This window comes from Vicugna pacos, chromosome 24 (genome assembly GCF_048564905.1).
Source record: "Vicugna pacos chromosome 24, VicPac4, whole genome shotgun sequence".
NCBI lineage: Eukaryota > Metazoa > Chordata > Mammalia > Artiodactyla > Camelidae > Vicugna > Vicugna pacos.
Genome location: NC_133010.1, coordinates 1,657,049 through 1,674,240, shown reverse-complemented (window position 1 = coordinate 1,674,240; position 17,192 = coordinate 1,657,049). Strand labels below are relative to the sequence as shown.

At 50.8% G+C, this 17,192-nt stretch overlaps 1 protein-coding gene across 10 annotated transcripts in view; it reads left to right on the top strand.

The window, feature by feature from the left end:
* Positions 1-17,192, top strand: part of LOC116279758 (adhesion G protein-coupled receptor B1-like) — a 120,039-nt gene that overhangs the window by 78,678 nt on the left and 24,169 nt on the right. For 2 of the 10 annotated variants that reach the window (XM_072948923.1, XM_072948922.1), the window contains exons 3-4: positions 11,818-11,946; positions 14,959-15,508. In XM_072948923.1, coding sequence (XP_072805024.1) covers positions 11,818-11,946; positions 14,959-15,179 — 350 coding nt within the window. In that variant the 3' untranslated portion in view covers positions 15,180-15,508. Of the gene's footprint in view, positions 1-39; positions 437-6,430; positions 6,517-7,966; positions 8,547-11,817; positions 11,984-14,958; positions 15,781-17,192 lie in introns of those variants that run through there. The other 8 variants (XM_072948919.1, XM_072948925.1, XM_072948918.1 and 5 more) reach the window with 8 other exon arrangements.

Below are 17,192 nucleotides of genomic sequence, written 5' to 3'. Positions count from 1 at the left end.
AGGGGACACTAGTTTACACACATGTGTCTCCTCCCTTAGCACGCAGCCCCGCCCCCGAGGCCACGGGAGCGAATCCGCGCGCGCGCACTCTGCGGCTCCGGCCCCGCCCCAGCGCCCTCCTCAGCGGCGCCCCTCCCTCCGCCCGCCCAACGGGCAGTTCGTCAGGCGGGCAGGCGGCAGTTGGTCGAGCTGACGGCGGCTCGTCAGGTCTCTCGAGCGCTGCTAGTCCTGCTCCTTTCCACAGCGGCAGCGGCTCCAGCGGCGGCGGCGCAGTCTCTCTGGGAAGCGCGGCGCTGGCCGAGCGGCGGCCGCGGAGCTCAGTGCCCGGCGCGGCGGCGGCGGGCGCGCGCCCGAGGTGGTCCGCGGGCAGATGTGCGACGGGGGGCCGCGCTCCAGCAACCTGCTACCTCGGCGAGGGCTCTCACGGCGTCGTGTGGTGAGTGTCCGTGCCCCGGGTGCCGGCCGCGCCCGCCCGCGCACGCCCCCGCCCGGCCTCGGTGGGCGCAGCTGCGGCGTCGGCGTCGGCCCCGGCCTCGCGACCCCAACCCCGAGCCCGGCCCCGACCCTAGAGGGGCAGCCCCGCCGTCCGCGCGCCGGGGGTGTCGGGCGGGCCGGGCCGCTCCGACTGGGGCGTTCCTCGCGGCTCTTCGCGGGAGGGCCCTGTCCTGGGCGGCCCTCGCTGGGCGCGGGGAGTGGAGGAGGGGCCCGTGGGGAGGGTGGAGGCCGGGAACCTAGCACTCAGGGAACCCTAGGTTGGGAACGGGCTCTCCTCACCTCCTTGTGCTGGCCGCGCGGCCTTCCCTTGACGTCGAATTGGGAAGCCGCGAATTCCTTAAGATGCTCATGGCGGCGGCTCTGGTCTGGAAAGGGTTCCACAGCGGCATGTGTGCCCATCCCCTAAATCATCTTGTTTGCCCCCCTCGCCTGCGTTTACCGCAAACGGCTTTGGTTCAGCACCTTCCCTGCTGCCAGGGGTGCTCTCCTGCACAGGCTTTCTAAAGCGCATGAAGCGGCACCAGTGTTGGTGTGGCATGTTTCAATCTTGAAGTTTTTAAATGGATTTTGGGATGGTACTGTTGGCGTTTCAGGAAAGGTAAGTCAGCATCGCTGTCTTGATTTCTTAAGGAGTCGTTTGGAGTTGGGCCTAATTTGACTTTCCCTCCTTTTACCCCGCGTGAGTTCCAGTACTAGCATAAAGGCAGCCATACGTTTTAGCACAATGACTGTGGACTTTCCCTGTTACTGCTTTAGTGCTCAGTGTGTATGCAGCCCTGATGGAGTTCTTGCAGAACCACGTGCCCGCTCCCTTGTCTGGCTCCAGGTCCCTTAGAAGCGCTCGTGGAATGGGGGTGACGGTGTTGCTGTTTTATTAGAACGAACTACACGTCGTATTTAGTGCTGGCAGAGTTGTGGAAGTGTAGGCTCCCTTATACCTAAACTTCTCCCTGTGAGTGTGTCCTTTGTGTTAAATGAAGGAAGCAAACTATTTCTGAACACTTAGTGTCAGGTACTTTGCTAGGTACTGTTACCTCATGTTACCTGAACAGCCACCTTGCAGGGAGGGAAGGGCAGTGCTCTCTCTGTTTCAGAAGAGAGTGTTTCCAGGTGAAGCCAGTTCCTAAGGTCTCACAACTAAAGAGTCAGACTTGAGATTATAGACTCAGACCCGGTTTCTGAGGCCGGAGCCCTTTTCATTACTTCCTATTTTCCTTAATTAGTGTTATCAGTAAATTTGGAATTTTAGCATATTTTATTCTTGCAAGCAAACTTATATCAGTAACGTCATTATTTCAGAAGTAGTTGTTAAGTTTAGAAATGTATAGAGGGAATGTTTTACCAAGTATGCTGGCTAGGTACACAGTATAGTTAAAATTCATTAACAAAATAAAAGACTTGAATGTTTTCATTCTCTTAAGGATCAGAGGGCCTCACAGTATACAGTTGTGAAAATTCACTTTAGCTCAGAGGCTTAGGAGCCATAGGAGAAATTAAATTAGGTCAGACCTAAAGGAAATAAGGTCCTAGAAGGTAACGGAGAGATGTTACTGCCCACAGCATCTCGTCTCTGTCGTAGGTCAGATTCCTGTTCATGTGTTGGTAAGTGTGCAAGTCACCAGGTCTCATGGTGAGAGGCTGGGTATTGCCCATCCCGTCCTTGGGCCCTTAGACGAATGAACGCTTTTGAGAAGAGGCAGGCACATGAATAGTTTTGAAATTTTGGGAGAATGTAGATCACAGATGCTCTCAGTGCCCGGGGAAAACTGAGATGGGGAATCAGGCTATGTGACCTTCTAGAGGTGAAGTGATGTAGTGGCGTGGAAGATGGAGCTGTTAGAGTCAGGAACAGGCTCTTGTCAGAGGAGTGGTGGACTTTTGATCATGGCAGGTATGGGATGAAGCAAAGGATAATGAGGCCTTACAGGGTAAGAGGCTGAAGAGGAATTTGGATTGGGAGAGATTCTGAGCCAGGACCTGGTGATGTGGTATGGGGAAGGTTGTTAATTCCAAGGCTTCTAGCTTAGGGGCATGGTGGTGCCATTATTAGAGGAGGAATACTGTAGGCAGAGGAAGTTTCTGAAGAAGAAATAGTGAGTTCTGGTTTGTACTTGTTAAGTTCATGATGCTGGTTTATGAGGCCCTTTAGGCTGTATCCTGGAAATAAAAGGGACATAGCATCTAGATGAAAATTTGTGTAAGTGGTAGTCTGGTGTGGATGAACAAAGATTTTTATTTGAGATCATTGGTTAGGTGAAATTGCATGCATATATCCCGTGTGTTTATCTTTTTAGTAAGTAATGCATAGCATTCATTAGATGTTCAAAGGGTTCATTATTCCAGAGAGGTTAAGAACCAGTGAGACAGAACAGAAAGACCAAAGACGGAACCTTGGCAAGCAAGTAGTTTTAAGAGGTGGGCAAACGAAGAGGAAGTTGAGGACTGGTGAGATGTGTAAGAATTGGGAAAAAAGGGGAAAATGTTACGAAAGAGAGAAGTTGAAGCTGTATGCTTCATGATCTAATTTAAAATAAATATCTGTGTTGGGTAAATTCAGCTTGAAACATTTTCTGAATGTGACTGAGAGGTCGTGAGGTCATCTCCATAGCGATCCTAATGGAAGCCTTGAGAGGGGAAAAGATGAGAAAAAAATGTGTGAGCTGAGCTGAAGGAATGCTTGACTTTAGGTGTCCATAGCGGGCAAGCTACAGAAGAGGAGGAGGTGTGGTCAGAGGCCAGAGACCTGGGTGTCCACATTGTCAGCGGAGCCGGGGGACATAGTGGTCACTAGGGATCGGTACTGAGGACTGCAGAGAGCAACAGTGCAGCTGGAGGACAAGCTGTTGAATTTTCTGACTTTCAGCTCTCCTAAAAGAAACATAGTTTTAACCAAAATTTTGTTGTGCTCATATTCCTGAGGGTACAGTATCCGGTCCTGTTAATGTGTCTGTGATTCCGGCAGGCTAGTAAGAACTACGGTTTAGTCAACACTTTCTGTTACTTTTGTTTCTAAGCATATATTAATTAGTCCTGGTAACCACACTGCAGAGCTGGTTGCTTTCAGTTAAGTGGAATTTGAGACACAGCGAGGTTACTTAATTTGCCCACAGATACCGAGCTAGGAAGTGATAGAGCACCTCTGCCTGGTACCTGAGTGATACTCAACCAAACATCAGAGTTGCGAAAACACATGCTTTCCATAGTCAAAAATATCTATTGTCTGCTTTCCGCGTGGGTTGCTTTTTTAGCCTTTTACAAAAACCTTTCATGAAAGGTCATTCCCTTAGAATTCATTGAGCACCAGTTCCCTGCGAGGACTCAAGGGGCACCTGCCCTTCAGTAGCTTCTGCTCCAGACAGTGGGGTGCAGTTGGGCGGGAGCACAGAAGGCCCATGGGGAGTGCTGTGGGGGCAGGAGGCCGGGGTGGCGTGGGGCTGCCTGTGTCTGGCTTCTTAAACCTTGGTGCTGGGAGTTTGCCTTGAGAAGTGCACTCCAGGTAGAGCAGAATGCACATGCCAAGGCACAGAGGTCTGAGGTCGGCACATCCGGTCGGGAAAACCAGGAGTTGTCTGGGAAGGGGGGGTGTGGGTGGATACCTTGTGGAGAAGGCTGGAGTGGAGGCAGCTAGGATGGGCGGGATCGAGTTCTGAAGGACTTTGTTTTCTAAGGACCTGGGACTTGAGAGGATAGGTGAAATTCACTGAAGGATGCCCTTTTCTGCTGGTTCCTCATCAAATTTTGTGCTTCCCTCATTGTCTCTCTTTGGCTTTCTACCCACTGTACTTGTTCTCCCTTCTTTCTGCTTACTGAGGGGTACACAGTCAGTGGGTGTGATTTGTACCCCATCTCCAGGGGCATTTCAAAATGTATGTGAGTTTAGTTTTGCGTTTTGTCGTTACATCGATTGGAGGTGTTAATGGCCTTCGGTGTGTATGTGGTGGAGGTGGACGTGCCGAATGAACAATTATCCCACGGAGTGTGCTAAAACATTCAAAATCTGTTCATCTTTATTTCTCATGGCATTCTTATGAGGCAAGTGTGACCATCATCAATTAAGTGAGGGGAAGTTGAAGCCCAGGCTGAGAGAGTGACAGGAAGCAGTTTAGGAGCAGGGACAAGCTATGGAACAGAGTAGGAGGAGCATGTCTGGCTTCACACACCAAGGTGTCTCCTGCTCGGTCAGAAAGCCAGGAGGAAGTGTCCCCTCCTGGGAGGGTGAGCTGATCATGACCATTTACACAGCATCTACTGTGGAGCAATTGGGGTCCTTTTTGAACATCATTTCCTTTAGTAAGACCCTTAGAAATGGATGAATATGACTGTAAATAAACAGAAAAACAGGACTTACTTCAGAGAATGAGTTGCTATCAGAAACTGCCAAACCATTTTCCAAAGTGGCTGTGCTATTCCTCCATCCCACCAGCAGTGTACGAGGGTTCCAGTTCCCCCACATTCTCAGCAGCATTTGATATTGTCAGTTTTTAATTTTTAAAAATTTTAGTTTTCCAATAGGAGAGTAGTGGTATCTTGTTTGCATAGTGGTTTTAATTTGAATTTCTGTAATGAGTAATGATACTGGCTTTTTTCCTGTGTATCATCTATTTACCATTTATATATTCTGTTTGGTGAAGTAAAGGTCGAACAATTGCCACATCTAAGGTAAACAGAATAAACGCACCTATTAAAAGACTCTCAGACTGGATTAGAAGGAAACCCAGCTCCACAGTGTATACAGTCAGATGCACTGAAGACTAAGAGCTTAGAAGGTTTCAGAGTAGACGATGGCAAAGACAACGAGGGAGTTACAAGTGAAAAAATGTAGGGACTTTACTATTTACATGGGAAAAAGCTGAATTTATGCCAAAATACATTAAGACCAAAAAAGAAATATTCAGTATATTAAAAAAAAGCCAAAATGCATTTGTTATAATTATCTTTGCACCAGATAGCATAACATGAGCATTTACAGAGCAAAATCCAAGGAGAAATAAGAAGAAACAGAAATACGCTAGTGAGGATAATTGACTTAACAAAAAAATCCCCTAATAGATCAATGAGAAAAGCAAATGATCCAAATCCCATGGGAGACAATCAGCACTTGTTAAAGGAGACCAAGTTCTACTTCAAATAGGGACCAAGATCTCAGAATAAAGAAGTGGGGCAAGGGGAAAGACTGGGACTTTACAGAAAAGGAAGTTCAAGGTAAATACATTTTCTTATGAACACGAGCTATTTTAAATAATCTATTTATGAAAGTGAAGTAAGAACCATTAATTCAGTGTTGGAAATTTGATATGTCTTTAAATAAAAGAAAATGACACTAGCATATTGAAAGCTTACAGATAAAACAACTTACTATTGTTATACAAATACACAGACAAGGCTTACAGATAAAAGACGCAGTCCTGTTTTAAAGAAGATGCTCTACCAGACATACACATGGGAGCATCCTACAGGAAAAGCGAGGGTTTTTTCTTTCTCATTATATGTTTTAGTGGTTGGTCATTTGGAAAAAGAGAAAAACAAAATAGTAAAACCATCTCCCTACTTCATGCTGTACGTAAGATAAATTACAAGGGATTGAATTTTATATTCTTTAAAAATTCATGGATTACTAGGACAAAACAAGAATTTTAAACAATCTACAAAACGTTGTATTCTTACTCACACCATTCATCATGATATATCTTCAATGGATATAAGATTTAAATGTAGAAAAACAAAGATATAAAATGTTGGAGGGAAATACTGATGAATTCCCCTGTAAACTTGTCAGAAGGAAGGCTTTCTAATGCTAACTCACAACACAGAAGCCATAAAAGAAAAAATGTTAAATACAGTTTTTTTCTGAAAAAGCATGCTATATAGTAAGTGAAAAAGGACAAACCACAAGTTCCAGAAAAGATCAATAAGGGGCTACTCTTCTAACACCCAGGAAGAATCCGACTACCTAATGGATCAACGTGCACAGCCCCCTAACAGCGTTTGTTTTATGTACCGATGAGGAAACATCTCTGTATTGTAAGTAGTGTCTCTTTGTACAAACCAAGAAAAAGCAAGAATCTAAACAAATTCTAGAAGTGACTAAACCTGTCTACTCATGGTGGGGGCTGGACAGAGGGTGGCGGGGCGCCCTGTGTACCTGCTCATGGGTTTTTTATTTTGAAGCCACGGGAGTGTATTACCTGTCTACAAATGTAAAAGGAAAAAAGGAACAGCTACTTGTCTGGTCAAGAGACCCAGGCCCACAGAGACTCAGAAATCCCCCGGGACCCTCTGGTTTGGGGAAGTGGTGAGGAGTCCTGAGCCAGCCAGTGCCACTGGAGCCAAAGCACAGGGCTGTGAAGATCAGGTTTTGAACTTCACCTGGGGCCTTTTTGTCCTTCTACAGGATGGCTTTTCATTTCGCACCTGGAGCAGGAAGTCAGATGGGTTCCCCCTGCTTCTGGCTCTGGGCCACTGGTCCCCTTGGCCTCCTGGCTTTCCCCAGAAGGGCTGAGACCCAGGACAGAGGCCTCAGCTGACAAGTGGGTGTGGAAGGGACCAGAAAAGGGACAGAGTGTCAGGTGTCCGGGCAGAACAAGGGAATCCCCCTGGTGTCCCTGGGACTGTGCATTGGGTCTGGTGTCCCTGACAGTGGGGCCTTTGAGCACAGTTCGCTAGTGGGGAAGAAAAGTGGCAGGGGGCTCCAGATGAGGGGAGCCGTGTAGCAACTTGGGGCAAGGACGTAGATGCCAAAGCTGGGCCTGTCCGACAGGGAGCTCAGGAGGGACTCAGCTGCTGCTTTGGGAGGTGGTAGGAGGTGGGGGGAGGGGGTACCCCAACCCCAGCTCTTGGAGCACCCCTCCTCTCCCTTCCTATTTGGGTCCCACACAGTGCCCCTCACTCCATCCTGCCCTAGCCTACCTGTGCCCCACATACACCCCGATGCTTCCCTCCCCATTGCCCAACCTCGAGCCCCTCTGCCTGCCTTGGACCATCCCCAGCACCCCCATCCTGTAGTGGCTTAGGTGCACCTGGGGCTCCACCCTGCTTCCCTGCTGGGGACTGGCCTTGGATATGTGCATCTCCTGGCAAGCTCTAGAGCCCTGACGTGCCTGAAGTAACCATAAGTTAAGGGAAAGAATATTAAGTTGAATGATAAAGAAAATTTCCATAATTTTATTCATTGAATAATGTTTTTGTTTAGATATAAAATATGTATATCTGTGTGCACATTCATGAATATATCGTGGGTATTTATGTAATAAAATTACCTATTAACATTTTATTTCTTTAAAAAATGGAAGCATTGTGGCAAAATGTTAGCATTTAAAAATCTTTCTTTTAAGAAATCAAATCTACAAATACGTGATGTTTCCTTTTCACCTTTCCTTTATCCCATTCCCTTCCTTCCATCCAAAGAGGTAACCGTTATCCTGAAGTCACTGTTGTTTTATTTTACTTTCCCAACTTTTTTTTTTTCCCGCAGTCCCTCGGCCGGGCGAGGGTGGGGCTCCGGCGAAGGGATGAGGGGCGGGTTCCCCTCCCGGTCTCAAAAAAGCTCCCCAAATGGCAGCGGCGTGGCCACCCTGCCGCTGCCTCAGGCGGCCCAGGAACCATTCAAAGCGCCCGCGCCAAGAGGTACCCGGCGCTCGCGATTGGCTGAGCCGGACCAGCGCCCCTGGGCGGGGCCGGCCCCCACGGAGCGGTCCCGCCCCGCTGGTGCGCATGCGCGTAGTCCCCGCAGGACCGCGTTCGCGTCCACCCCTGCCCGGCCGCCGTCTCCCACCTTGGCTCCCTCCTGTTTCCGCGCAGGCTTGTTGGCTCAGCGAGACAGTAAGAACTGCGGTTGGCAGGGGGCTGTGTGAACCCAAGTCGGCTGCTGTGGCGCTGGCCTGTGGAAAATGCCACCAGGCGGCGCTTAGGTTCGTAGCTCAAGTGACGGCCGTTCACCGCCCCCCCCAACCCTGCGACCGTCGGGGAAGAACCCGCCCACGCAGGGAGTACCGCACTGAGAAGCTTCGGCAGGAACGAGGCCGATGGCCGGCTGTGCCGGGTGCGCCCCTGAGGTGAGTGTGGGCGGCGGCGGGGCGCGGGGCGCGGGAAGGGGGGGGATGCGACGGCTGCTGCCCCGGGTCCCCGCGGGGGAGAGAGCCCGCGCGGGCCTTGGCGGGGCGGGCGCCGGCCGTGTGGGCGCCGGGGGCACCCTGGAGCCCTTGTGGCTCCCCACCCCTCCCGCGGCCTGAAAATTGTGTCCCCGCCGCCCCCTAGCTGATCCCACTCGTTTATAATTTGGAAAAACTCCCATTCTCACAAGGTAGGTTCTTTTTTCCATTATAGGAAATTATAGCTTTCCTTTGACAATTTTCTTTTCTAGTAGTTTCTCGGACGTGACGAAGGGATAATTTTATTCCTTGGAAAGGCTAAGCCAACCAAATGCATACTGACATTTAGGTCCGAAGCCAAAAAGAAATCAGTTTCTTCGTAGCACCGATTATGTTGTGGACATGAAAAGCATAAAAGTAGCAAACAGAGGCACCCTTCATTACAGATCTTTAGGGTGATTAGTGGCTTGTTTGGCTAGCATAGGAGTTACAGAGAAATAGGAAAGACATCGCCTAATGTGTTCTGAAAAGTGGCTTTTCGTACAACTGTGTACTCTATCCTTCAAATTCTTTCAGGTTGCTTTTGTGGAATATAAAATTGAGTGTAAATACATGTATTTATGTGTGATACATATTTTGTAGCAAGTATGTATGTATATGTTGGATGGAACATGTATATATTCCATTCAATAAATCATAGTAGTTAATGACCATGGAGAAGATGAGTTTTCTCAAATAAAGATAGCCTAAGAATAGCTTTCTTTCTGGAATAAATAAAATAAGATTTTCATCCTCAGTATGTTTGCTTTACTTTTGAAAATATTTAACCTTATTTACACCACTAAGTGCTGATTGATTGATTGATGATTACACAGATCTTGCCAGCAATGATAAAGACAGATATCAGAAAGTCTAATTGCCTTGTATTCATTCTAGGTTTGACCATTTGGGCTTTTTACAGTTTATCAGTTCCAAGGGTGTTTTCTAAAAAGTAGTAAATTGGCTTTCTGAATGATGTATTGTGCTTGAATATCCTGAGGGTGAAAGGAACATTTATTAACCATTTTCCCATGGCAAGAATGTTCTGTAGGCGTCGCATTGGACAAATTAGTGGAATTTCAACTTTTCTTTATCTAGTATTTTATCTCTTTCTGAGATTTGAGGGACTTTAACATGTCTTTCTTGGCTCAACAACTGACAGGTGCATAGTCCAGCCATGTTGTTTGTCCCTTTAACTATGGAATTGTTGCTGTTTAAAAGAAATTTCACACACACATGCAATTCTTCCCGAATATATCACACCAATACCTCATGTTTTTCATGATGAATAAAAATAGTATATTCCAGGACTTGTGAACAGTAAATACTGTGACGTGCTAACAAACTTCTTTAGTGAAACTGATGTCTTACTGCCCCCCACTGAAATTCTGTGTGTGCTGTGTTCTACCTCTTTAGTTTTAAACTTTGCAGTCGTTATCAATGTATGTAAAGTTCCTACACTCAGAAAAGTGCACATATTCATCCGTTTTTAGGGGTAGACATTTAGCCAGCCACTGAAAGTAACATAAAACTAACAAACACGATCATTTACCACAGGAATTTGGTTTTGTTGAATGGTGTGTGAGCATACTAGCGTAACTCCTGATGGTGCAAAGCACCGTAGGAACCAGCTTCTAACAGGGTGAACTGCTCGTGCATTATCAAAGAACAGCCAACTTGAGCTGGAATGGTCAGGGGCAGCTTTGTGACATTTCTGTGAGAGTAGAACCCAAGTGGCCACCTAGTTTGTGGGTCTATAGAGACCAAGGGGAGTTGAGAATTGTACTTAGAAACATGAGTGTGTCTTGTTCAGGAAAGTGAAGCATGTGACCTAGCTCAAGGAAAGGAGCTACACAGGGAAATAGTGAAAACTGATGACTAGGACAGGCTGCATTGTGGAGGCTCTTAAAAAAGAAATTTCCCTGAAAAGAAAATCTAAAGATCCATGGCAACTCAGTGAAGGTTTTTGAGTAGGTGAGTGAAAGAGTAAAATCTATGACTTAAGATAAATTGAGAGCAGTGTTGACTAATATGTGTTCCCAGGATCATTCATCAACAGAGTTTCTTCAAAAGAATCTCCCAGGTCAAATCATGGAGAAAATACTGGGTTTCTTTACTCTGATTCTTCCCTAAGACATCAGTATGTTAATGTGCATTTTGATGTCCAAAAGGAAAATACAGCATTTCTCAAACCTATTTGACCGTGGAACCCTTTCTAGGAAAATAAGGCATGGACCACGAATTCCATATAGTTGGGCCAGTCTGTCTACAAACTGATATCTGTAAGATGGATGCTGGTCTATAATTTTAAATAACTCACTTGATTTACAGCTTAATTCTTTGTTCCCAAATCTGTTGCAATGCTAGGTCTCTCCATTTTCTCCATGAGTGTGTCTGTGCTTTGGAGTCTTCTACTGCCAGAGAGTTAGGAGGTGGTGGGATGTGGAATGACGCTTCCCTGGCCCTCTGTGTCATCTGTGTACACTGGGCGCCTGCTGAGCTGTCCTAGTTGCTGTCTGGTCCTGGGGAGCCGGCCTGCGCAGGTGTTGCTGAGATCTGTCTGATCAAATCCAGTGACTTTATTCCTCCCCTACCATTCTCAGATTGATGGAATCGTTTCCCTGATCTGTTCCATGTTGAGGTGCAGAAAGTTGTGTGGCTCTACCAGGCTCGATCTTAGAGATGCGAGTTAGCTGTTCTGTGAGGGCTTCCTGATTCCTCTTATTTTCTATGCAGGAAATGGTGCCCATGTCCTGTACACCTCATTGTTCTGGGCTTTCCGCATGAGATTCCCACCTAAATCTTTCTGCCATGAATTGTTTTTGTTTCCTACAAAACTGAGTGTTTAAACTTCATAGGCAGCACACAGCTCTGTTATTCCTCATATTCTTAAGTAACTTCTGTTCTCTGAGGAAATGATGTGTCTCTTAAGACAGCTTGAGACAGGGAGAAAGATAGAGGCAAGAAATATGTGGGGGTAAGAAATCAATGATTATTTCAAAGATACCCCCTACCAAACTTCTTAATACCCTATGGAAAATGCTGGTCTAAAGAACGGAGGGTTAACAACTCAAGAAGAAGAGTAGGTGTGTGGTAGGAATGCTATCTCAAGTCTTGAATATCGTGTGTGGTCGATGACAGTCATAACCCTCAGTAAGTGACGAATAACTCATTGTCTTTGTGGTCCTTCGTGCAGTCCTCCCCTACATGGACTCACAAAAAGCGTCTTGCTGTTGGGAACTCTTCCTCCACCGTATGAAGAGGGCCGGGCTAGCTTGCCGAAGAGATGGGGATCCGCCTAGAGCCAGCGCCAAGCAGCAGACACGTGAGTCAGCCCCAGCCGAGCTGCCCGCTGACTGCAGGTGCGGCCGTGACCTTAGTTGAGATGCAGACTGCCCCGATGCGCCTCCACCAAGGGGTTAACATGGGCCATAAGCAGATAAAGTGGTTCTCTAACCCATTTGTGTTAAATGAATATAAACATGGAGAACAGAGGAGGAAGAAAAGTGAAACAACATGTGAGGAATAAAGATAGAAAAGAGGAAGGGTCAAAGGTGATCATGGCCATTTTTGTTCTTCAGGGACTTTGAGAATCGTGGACAGGCATGTGCATAGACCCGTGGTCGATGGACCCTTGGCCTCGTACTGTCCTTGTGCGTTTCTGTAAATGACTGCCACTTTCATTCACGTTGATTCCAGGCGCTGTCCTGTTGTCACTGATGAATTCGAATACAGTTATCTTAGTATAAAGCACATTCTCAGGTACTAGACTCAACTAAATTCCTGATTAAATAGGTTTTCCTAAAGATTTCCTGAAAGTAGTGAGATAAATGTCATAAAACCAAAAAACGTCAAAACTCCAAAGGGACTGGGAGAGGCTGATAGCTGAGTGGTTCAGTGCGTACTTACCACCCACGAGGTCCTGGGTTCAAGGCCTAGTATCTCCATTAACATAAAAAACAAACAAGCATACAAACAAACAAAGCTAATTACCTGCCGCACCAAATTCGAAGATTCCAGACAGGAGGGCTGTGGTGTGGGCTGTCAGGGGCTGGAATGAGGAGGGGAGAGTGTGGGCCCAGCCTTGACCATCTCAGACTATACAAGCCCCTCGGGGGGGTGGTGCTGGGTTTTGAAATAGCCTTGACCCCCCCTGGTCAATGGGGACAGGACAGAGTGAAGCAGCTGTCACGTAGGGTGGTGGTGAGAAAGGCACTGGACTGTGATTTGACTTTCTACTGAGGTTTTCCAGGACATCCAAGAGGGTCTGTTCCGGGGCTGGGGCCCTGGGGTGGGGGCTGGTGACTGCATTAGGTACCAAGTTGGGCACAGGGAAGGGCGTGCTGCAGCTGGTGCTGAGGCTCAGGTGAGATTTCAGGTCCCACTGCCACCCTGCTGGGTGAGCTCCTTGCCAGGTGTGAGATTCGCTGTGGGACCTTGGCCCCAGTCTCTGTCCCCAGATACTGATTAGGAGGGCAGAGCAGGTAGCTCTGCCCACCACCAAGACTGTCCCCTGAGTGGTCCAGAGGCAGGGCAGGAGAACGGGCTTCCCAGTGATAGGGGTCAAGTGCAAGTGTGCCCAGTGCTGCTCAGAGGGGCAGCATGAGCAATTTGCAAGTTGCCTTCTCAGAGAACATGAACATTTGCCACTGAAGAGCCCCCACAGGGCTGCCCCCAGTGACCCTTCATCCCCAAACAGCCTTTCTCCCCCTGGGGTCCCCTCTCTGGGTAAACCAGCAGGTATAGCTCTTACGCTTATGTTGAGTGCGTGAAGCCTAACTCCCACCTTACAGATGGGGACACCAAGGCTGGGAGGTGAGGGCCGGGCCCGAGTCCACGGAGCCATGAGAGGGTCAGCCCAAGTCCAGCCGTCCTGGCCTGGTTGGTGGTTGGCCCAGAGCCGGAGGCTGGCCACGCCCAGCTCTTGCCGTGCCTACAGACCTGTTAGGATGGACGCCAGGAGGGGACTGTGGAGCAGTGGCTGACCTTATGTCGCTGGCCAGCTAGGCCCAGGCAGCAAGAAGCAAGGAGTCCCTGTGGGCAGGCCAGTGTGTGCATGGTCCAGAGTGCAGCGGTGCCAACACTAGGAGGCCGGGCCAGCTCTGGGGCACAGACTGCAGTGTCCCGCCTCCGCCTACTGGCCTCGTTGCTGTGTGGGGTAATGGACGGCCAGGGGCTTTGGGAAGGGTAGGAAAACTGAGGCTTGGAGGCAGAAGGAACTTCACAGGGTTCACGTGGGGACAAGTCCAGGAAGGGTGGTGCTGGCTTCCTGAGGCCAGGACAGCTGTGCTGCGCCCCGCTCACCTGGACCAGGAGCTGCCCCCCTCCCCTGGGTGTGAGTGGGTGTCACACAGCCAGCACCCTCTCCTGGAGCAGGGCAGGTGACCCCAGGGTCACGAGTTTTGGGTCAATCTGTGGGGTTTGGTGTGGGTACTCCACCTTCCTTACTGTGACTTCGCCTGAGCCTCCGTTTCCTCCCCATGAAATGGCGGAAGGGCAACCTTGCCGACCTGACCAAGGCAGGATGCAGGAGTCAGTCCAGGCAGAAGCCTGGACCCAGTGGCTGCAGGAGAATCTGGGTGGGGCATAAAGGAGGAAGGGAGCTTTTTGGCAGGAGTACAGATGGGAGGCTGATGTGGGCACCTGTGTGGCCCTGTGATAGGGAGCAGGATAGGGGGGCGCCAAGAGGAGGCAGTTCTGTGTCACAGCCAGAGACCGGGGTCTGACGCTGCCTTCATCCCCCAAAGAATAGGTCATCTTTTTATGTGAGTAGGCAGAGATGGGAGGGGAGTTTGCACCCACATGGGCTGAGGGTCAGAGAACAGGGCTGCAGGGAGGCTGTGGGATGGCTGGAATGAGCTTTCTCCTCTGCTCCCCTGTGCTGCATCCCCTCTGGCTGGGTTTACAGATCCTTCCCTGAAAGATGGGGCTGGGAAGGGGTGAGGTCAGAGAGGCCACAGAGGCCTAGAATGGGAGTGACCCCCATGGTCACCACAGGGCTTGCAGGCAGGCCCAGAGCAGAGGGGCCATGCCAGTCTGTCCGTCCAGATGAGCACATCTGAGGCCCACGTGGCCTGTGGCGCTGGCCTGGGCTGCCCACTACTCTCACCCAGGCCTAGGTGGGAAAGGACATGCCCGGGCCCCTGACTTCCTGCCCCTCCCGCCCCTGCAGATGAACACATTGGCAGGTGACAGACAGGTGAATAGAGCAAGTGCATGAGAGCAGGGCCCAGGGCCTGTGTCAGGGCCCCAAGTTCGGGGTAGCACTGCCCTCAGTATACTCGAGTCCCAACATCCACACAGGGTTCACAGTCCTCTCTTCTGCTTTCTCTTCCAGGTGCTGCTGGCAGCCCCAGGCTGGCATCCAGGCCCCGGATGTTAGGAGCCACTGCTGCTCCTTGGTCGCCTGAAGCCCTCTCTTCTTCCTACCTCCGCTCAGAGCTCTGCAGCCTGGCCCGAGCCCAGCCTGGCCCTACTCACCGCTGGACCCTGGCATGTCAAGGCCTGGCCCACGCCTTCCTGCTCAGCCTGTGGAACCCTGGCGGCCCCACCAGCTAGGATGAGGGGCCAGGCCGCTGCCCCGGGCGCCCTGTGGGTTTTCCATCTGCTGCTGCTGCTGCTTGGGCCCCAGCCAAGTGTGGCTTCGGAGATGGATGTGCGTCCTTTGGTGGGCCGTGCCCCATGCTGGTGCAGGGCAAGTTCTTCGGGTACTTCTCGGCAGCCGCTGAGTTCTCTGCCAACGCCTTGCACTCCTCCTGGACTCCGTGCAACCTGGACCTGCTCCGCTACAAGCTCTGCATGAAGGTGGCCAAGGTGCCCACCTGCAGCAGGCCCTCCCGTGTCCGCATCTACCAGTTGGAATCCTTCCTGGAGTCCACACCCAGCTACTTGGGCCTGGAGAGCTGTGATGAGGTGCTGAAGGTGTGCAATTCCTCGGGTCCCCTAGCCTTCCTGCAGGCCAGCAGGCAGTTCCTGCAGATCAAGAGACAGCTGCCCCCGGACGATGACATCAGGCCCCAGGGTGAGGCCCTCCCACCCCAGCGACAACTTCTCCGTGGAGCACCTGGTCATGGGCAGCCACAACCCCAGTGATGTCGCTGGCGGCCCTGAGAACTGCCTCACCAGCCTGACCCAGGACCAGGGCGGGGATGCGCTCCAGGTGAGTGACTGTTGGGGACAGGCCCATGTGGCAGCCCCCTGGGCAGAGGGCAGTGGGGAGAGGGTCTCTTCAGGCCTACCCTGGCCACCCATCCCTCAGGGCTCCATCGGGGAAGCCGGTTGCACTGTGAGAATAGGAACCTGCCTGGAGTGCCTGCCTGTGGCCCCAGGGCCAGGCGTGGTGCCAGCACTCTGGGAGGTGCTTGCTGAGTGTTCAGGGCAGGATGGGTCTGGTTTCTCCCAGGATGAGGGATCTTTTCATTTCTGGCTGGGGGAAGGCCCCTCCTCTTCTGCAGGTAGGACGATTCTGACAGGCCAGCAGGCTGCTGTGGCCTGTGGCCAGGGTCTGCAGGGGCCTCCTGGGACACGGGGGCAAAATGAGGAGACTGGGCTGTCAGGATGTGTGGTCAGGAGATGCAGTTTAGGGGTTGCATGTGTTGTGGCTGCACAAATCCTTATCCTACAGCTAGTTCCCCAGCTCCTGGGAGGTGTTCTGCTCCAGGGACGAGGGGCAGTGAAGAGGCACAAGGAAAGTCCTTTGTGTCCTGGTGCTGCCTTCCAGGTCAGGGGAGGGAGGAGGCACTAACACCCAAACACAAGAAGCAGGTGTCAGGTGCAGGGTGAGGGGGTCCCTGGTGTCGGGACTGCATGTCATCTGGAGTTGGGCTGACTTGGTCAGGGACCTGTTTTTAAGATTCTGGAAGAGGTGCGGGCAAGCCTTGTGGCCGTCAGAGGGAAAGGCGGTTGAACCAGTGTCCTGGGCGGGTCCCAGCAAGGAGGGGCTGGGGCACAGTCCACCTTCTTAGCAGTTTGGTTTTCTTGGTGAGCGGGAAACCTGTGCAGGAGGGCATAATCAGTGGACTGGGACCCTGGTTGGGCCTCCATGGCAGCAGGACAGGTAGGGAGACCTGCAGACACTTGGAGGGGAACCCCCCTTTGCAGGAAGCCCAGGATGTTGCGGGAGGCTGCGGCCTTAGCCAGGGCAGGGAGGGCAACAGGGGCCAGTCTGGGCTGGGCTTTCCTGGCAGCAGGTCATCACGGGAGCAGGTGATGTGGTCCTGAGCCAGTGGCACTCATGGATGCCACAGAGTAGCACCTGTAGAGGCACAGAATAGCCTAAGTGGGGTTAGAGAGGAGGCTGGTTATCCTGGAGCTGTTTCTATTCATGGCCCCTGTCCGAGTACCCCAGAGTAGAAACGTGTTGAAGCAGCGAGGTGCTGGAGAGGATCAGGAGAGGAGGGAAGAGGTGGCCAGAACCCCGGGAAGAGGGTGCAGGTGTGGCATCCAGGACACATGAGAAAATCCCGATTTTCAGGGCATCCGTGTTTCAGGGCCCCCAGCGCTGGGGTGGGAGGCCTGAGGGCAGATCTTCAGGCTGGGCAAGGTGGAGGTCACTGCCACCTTGGCTGGGGC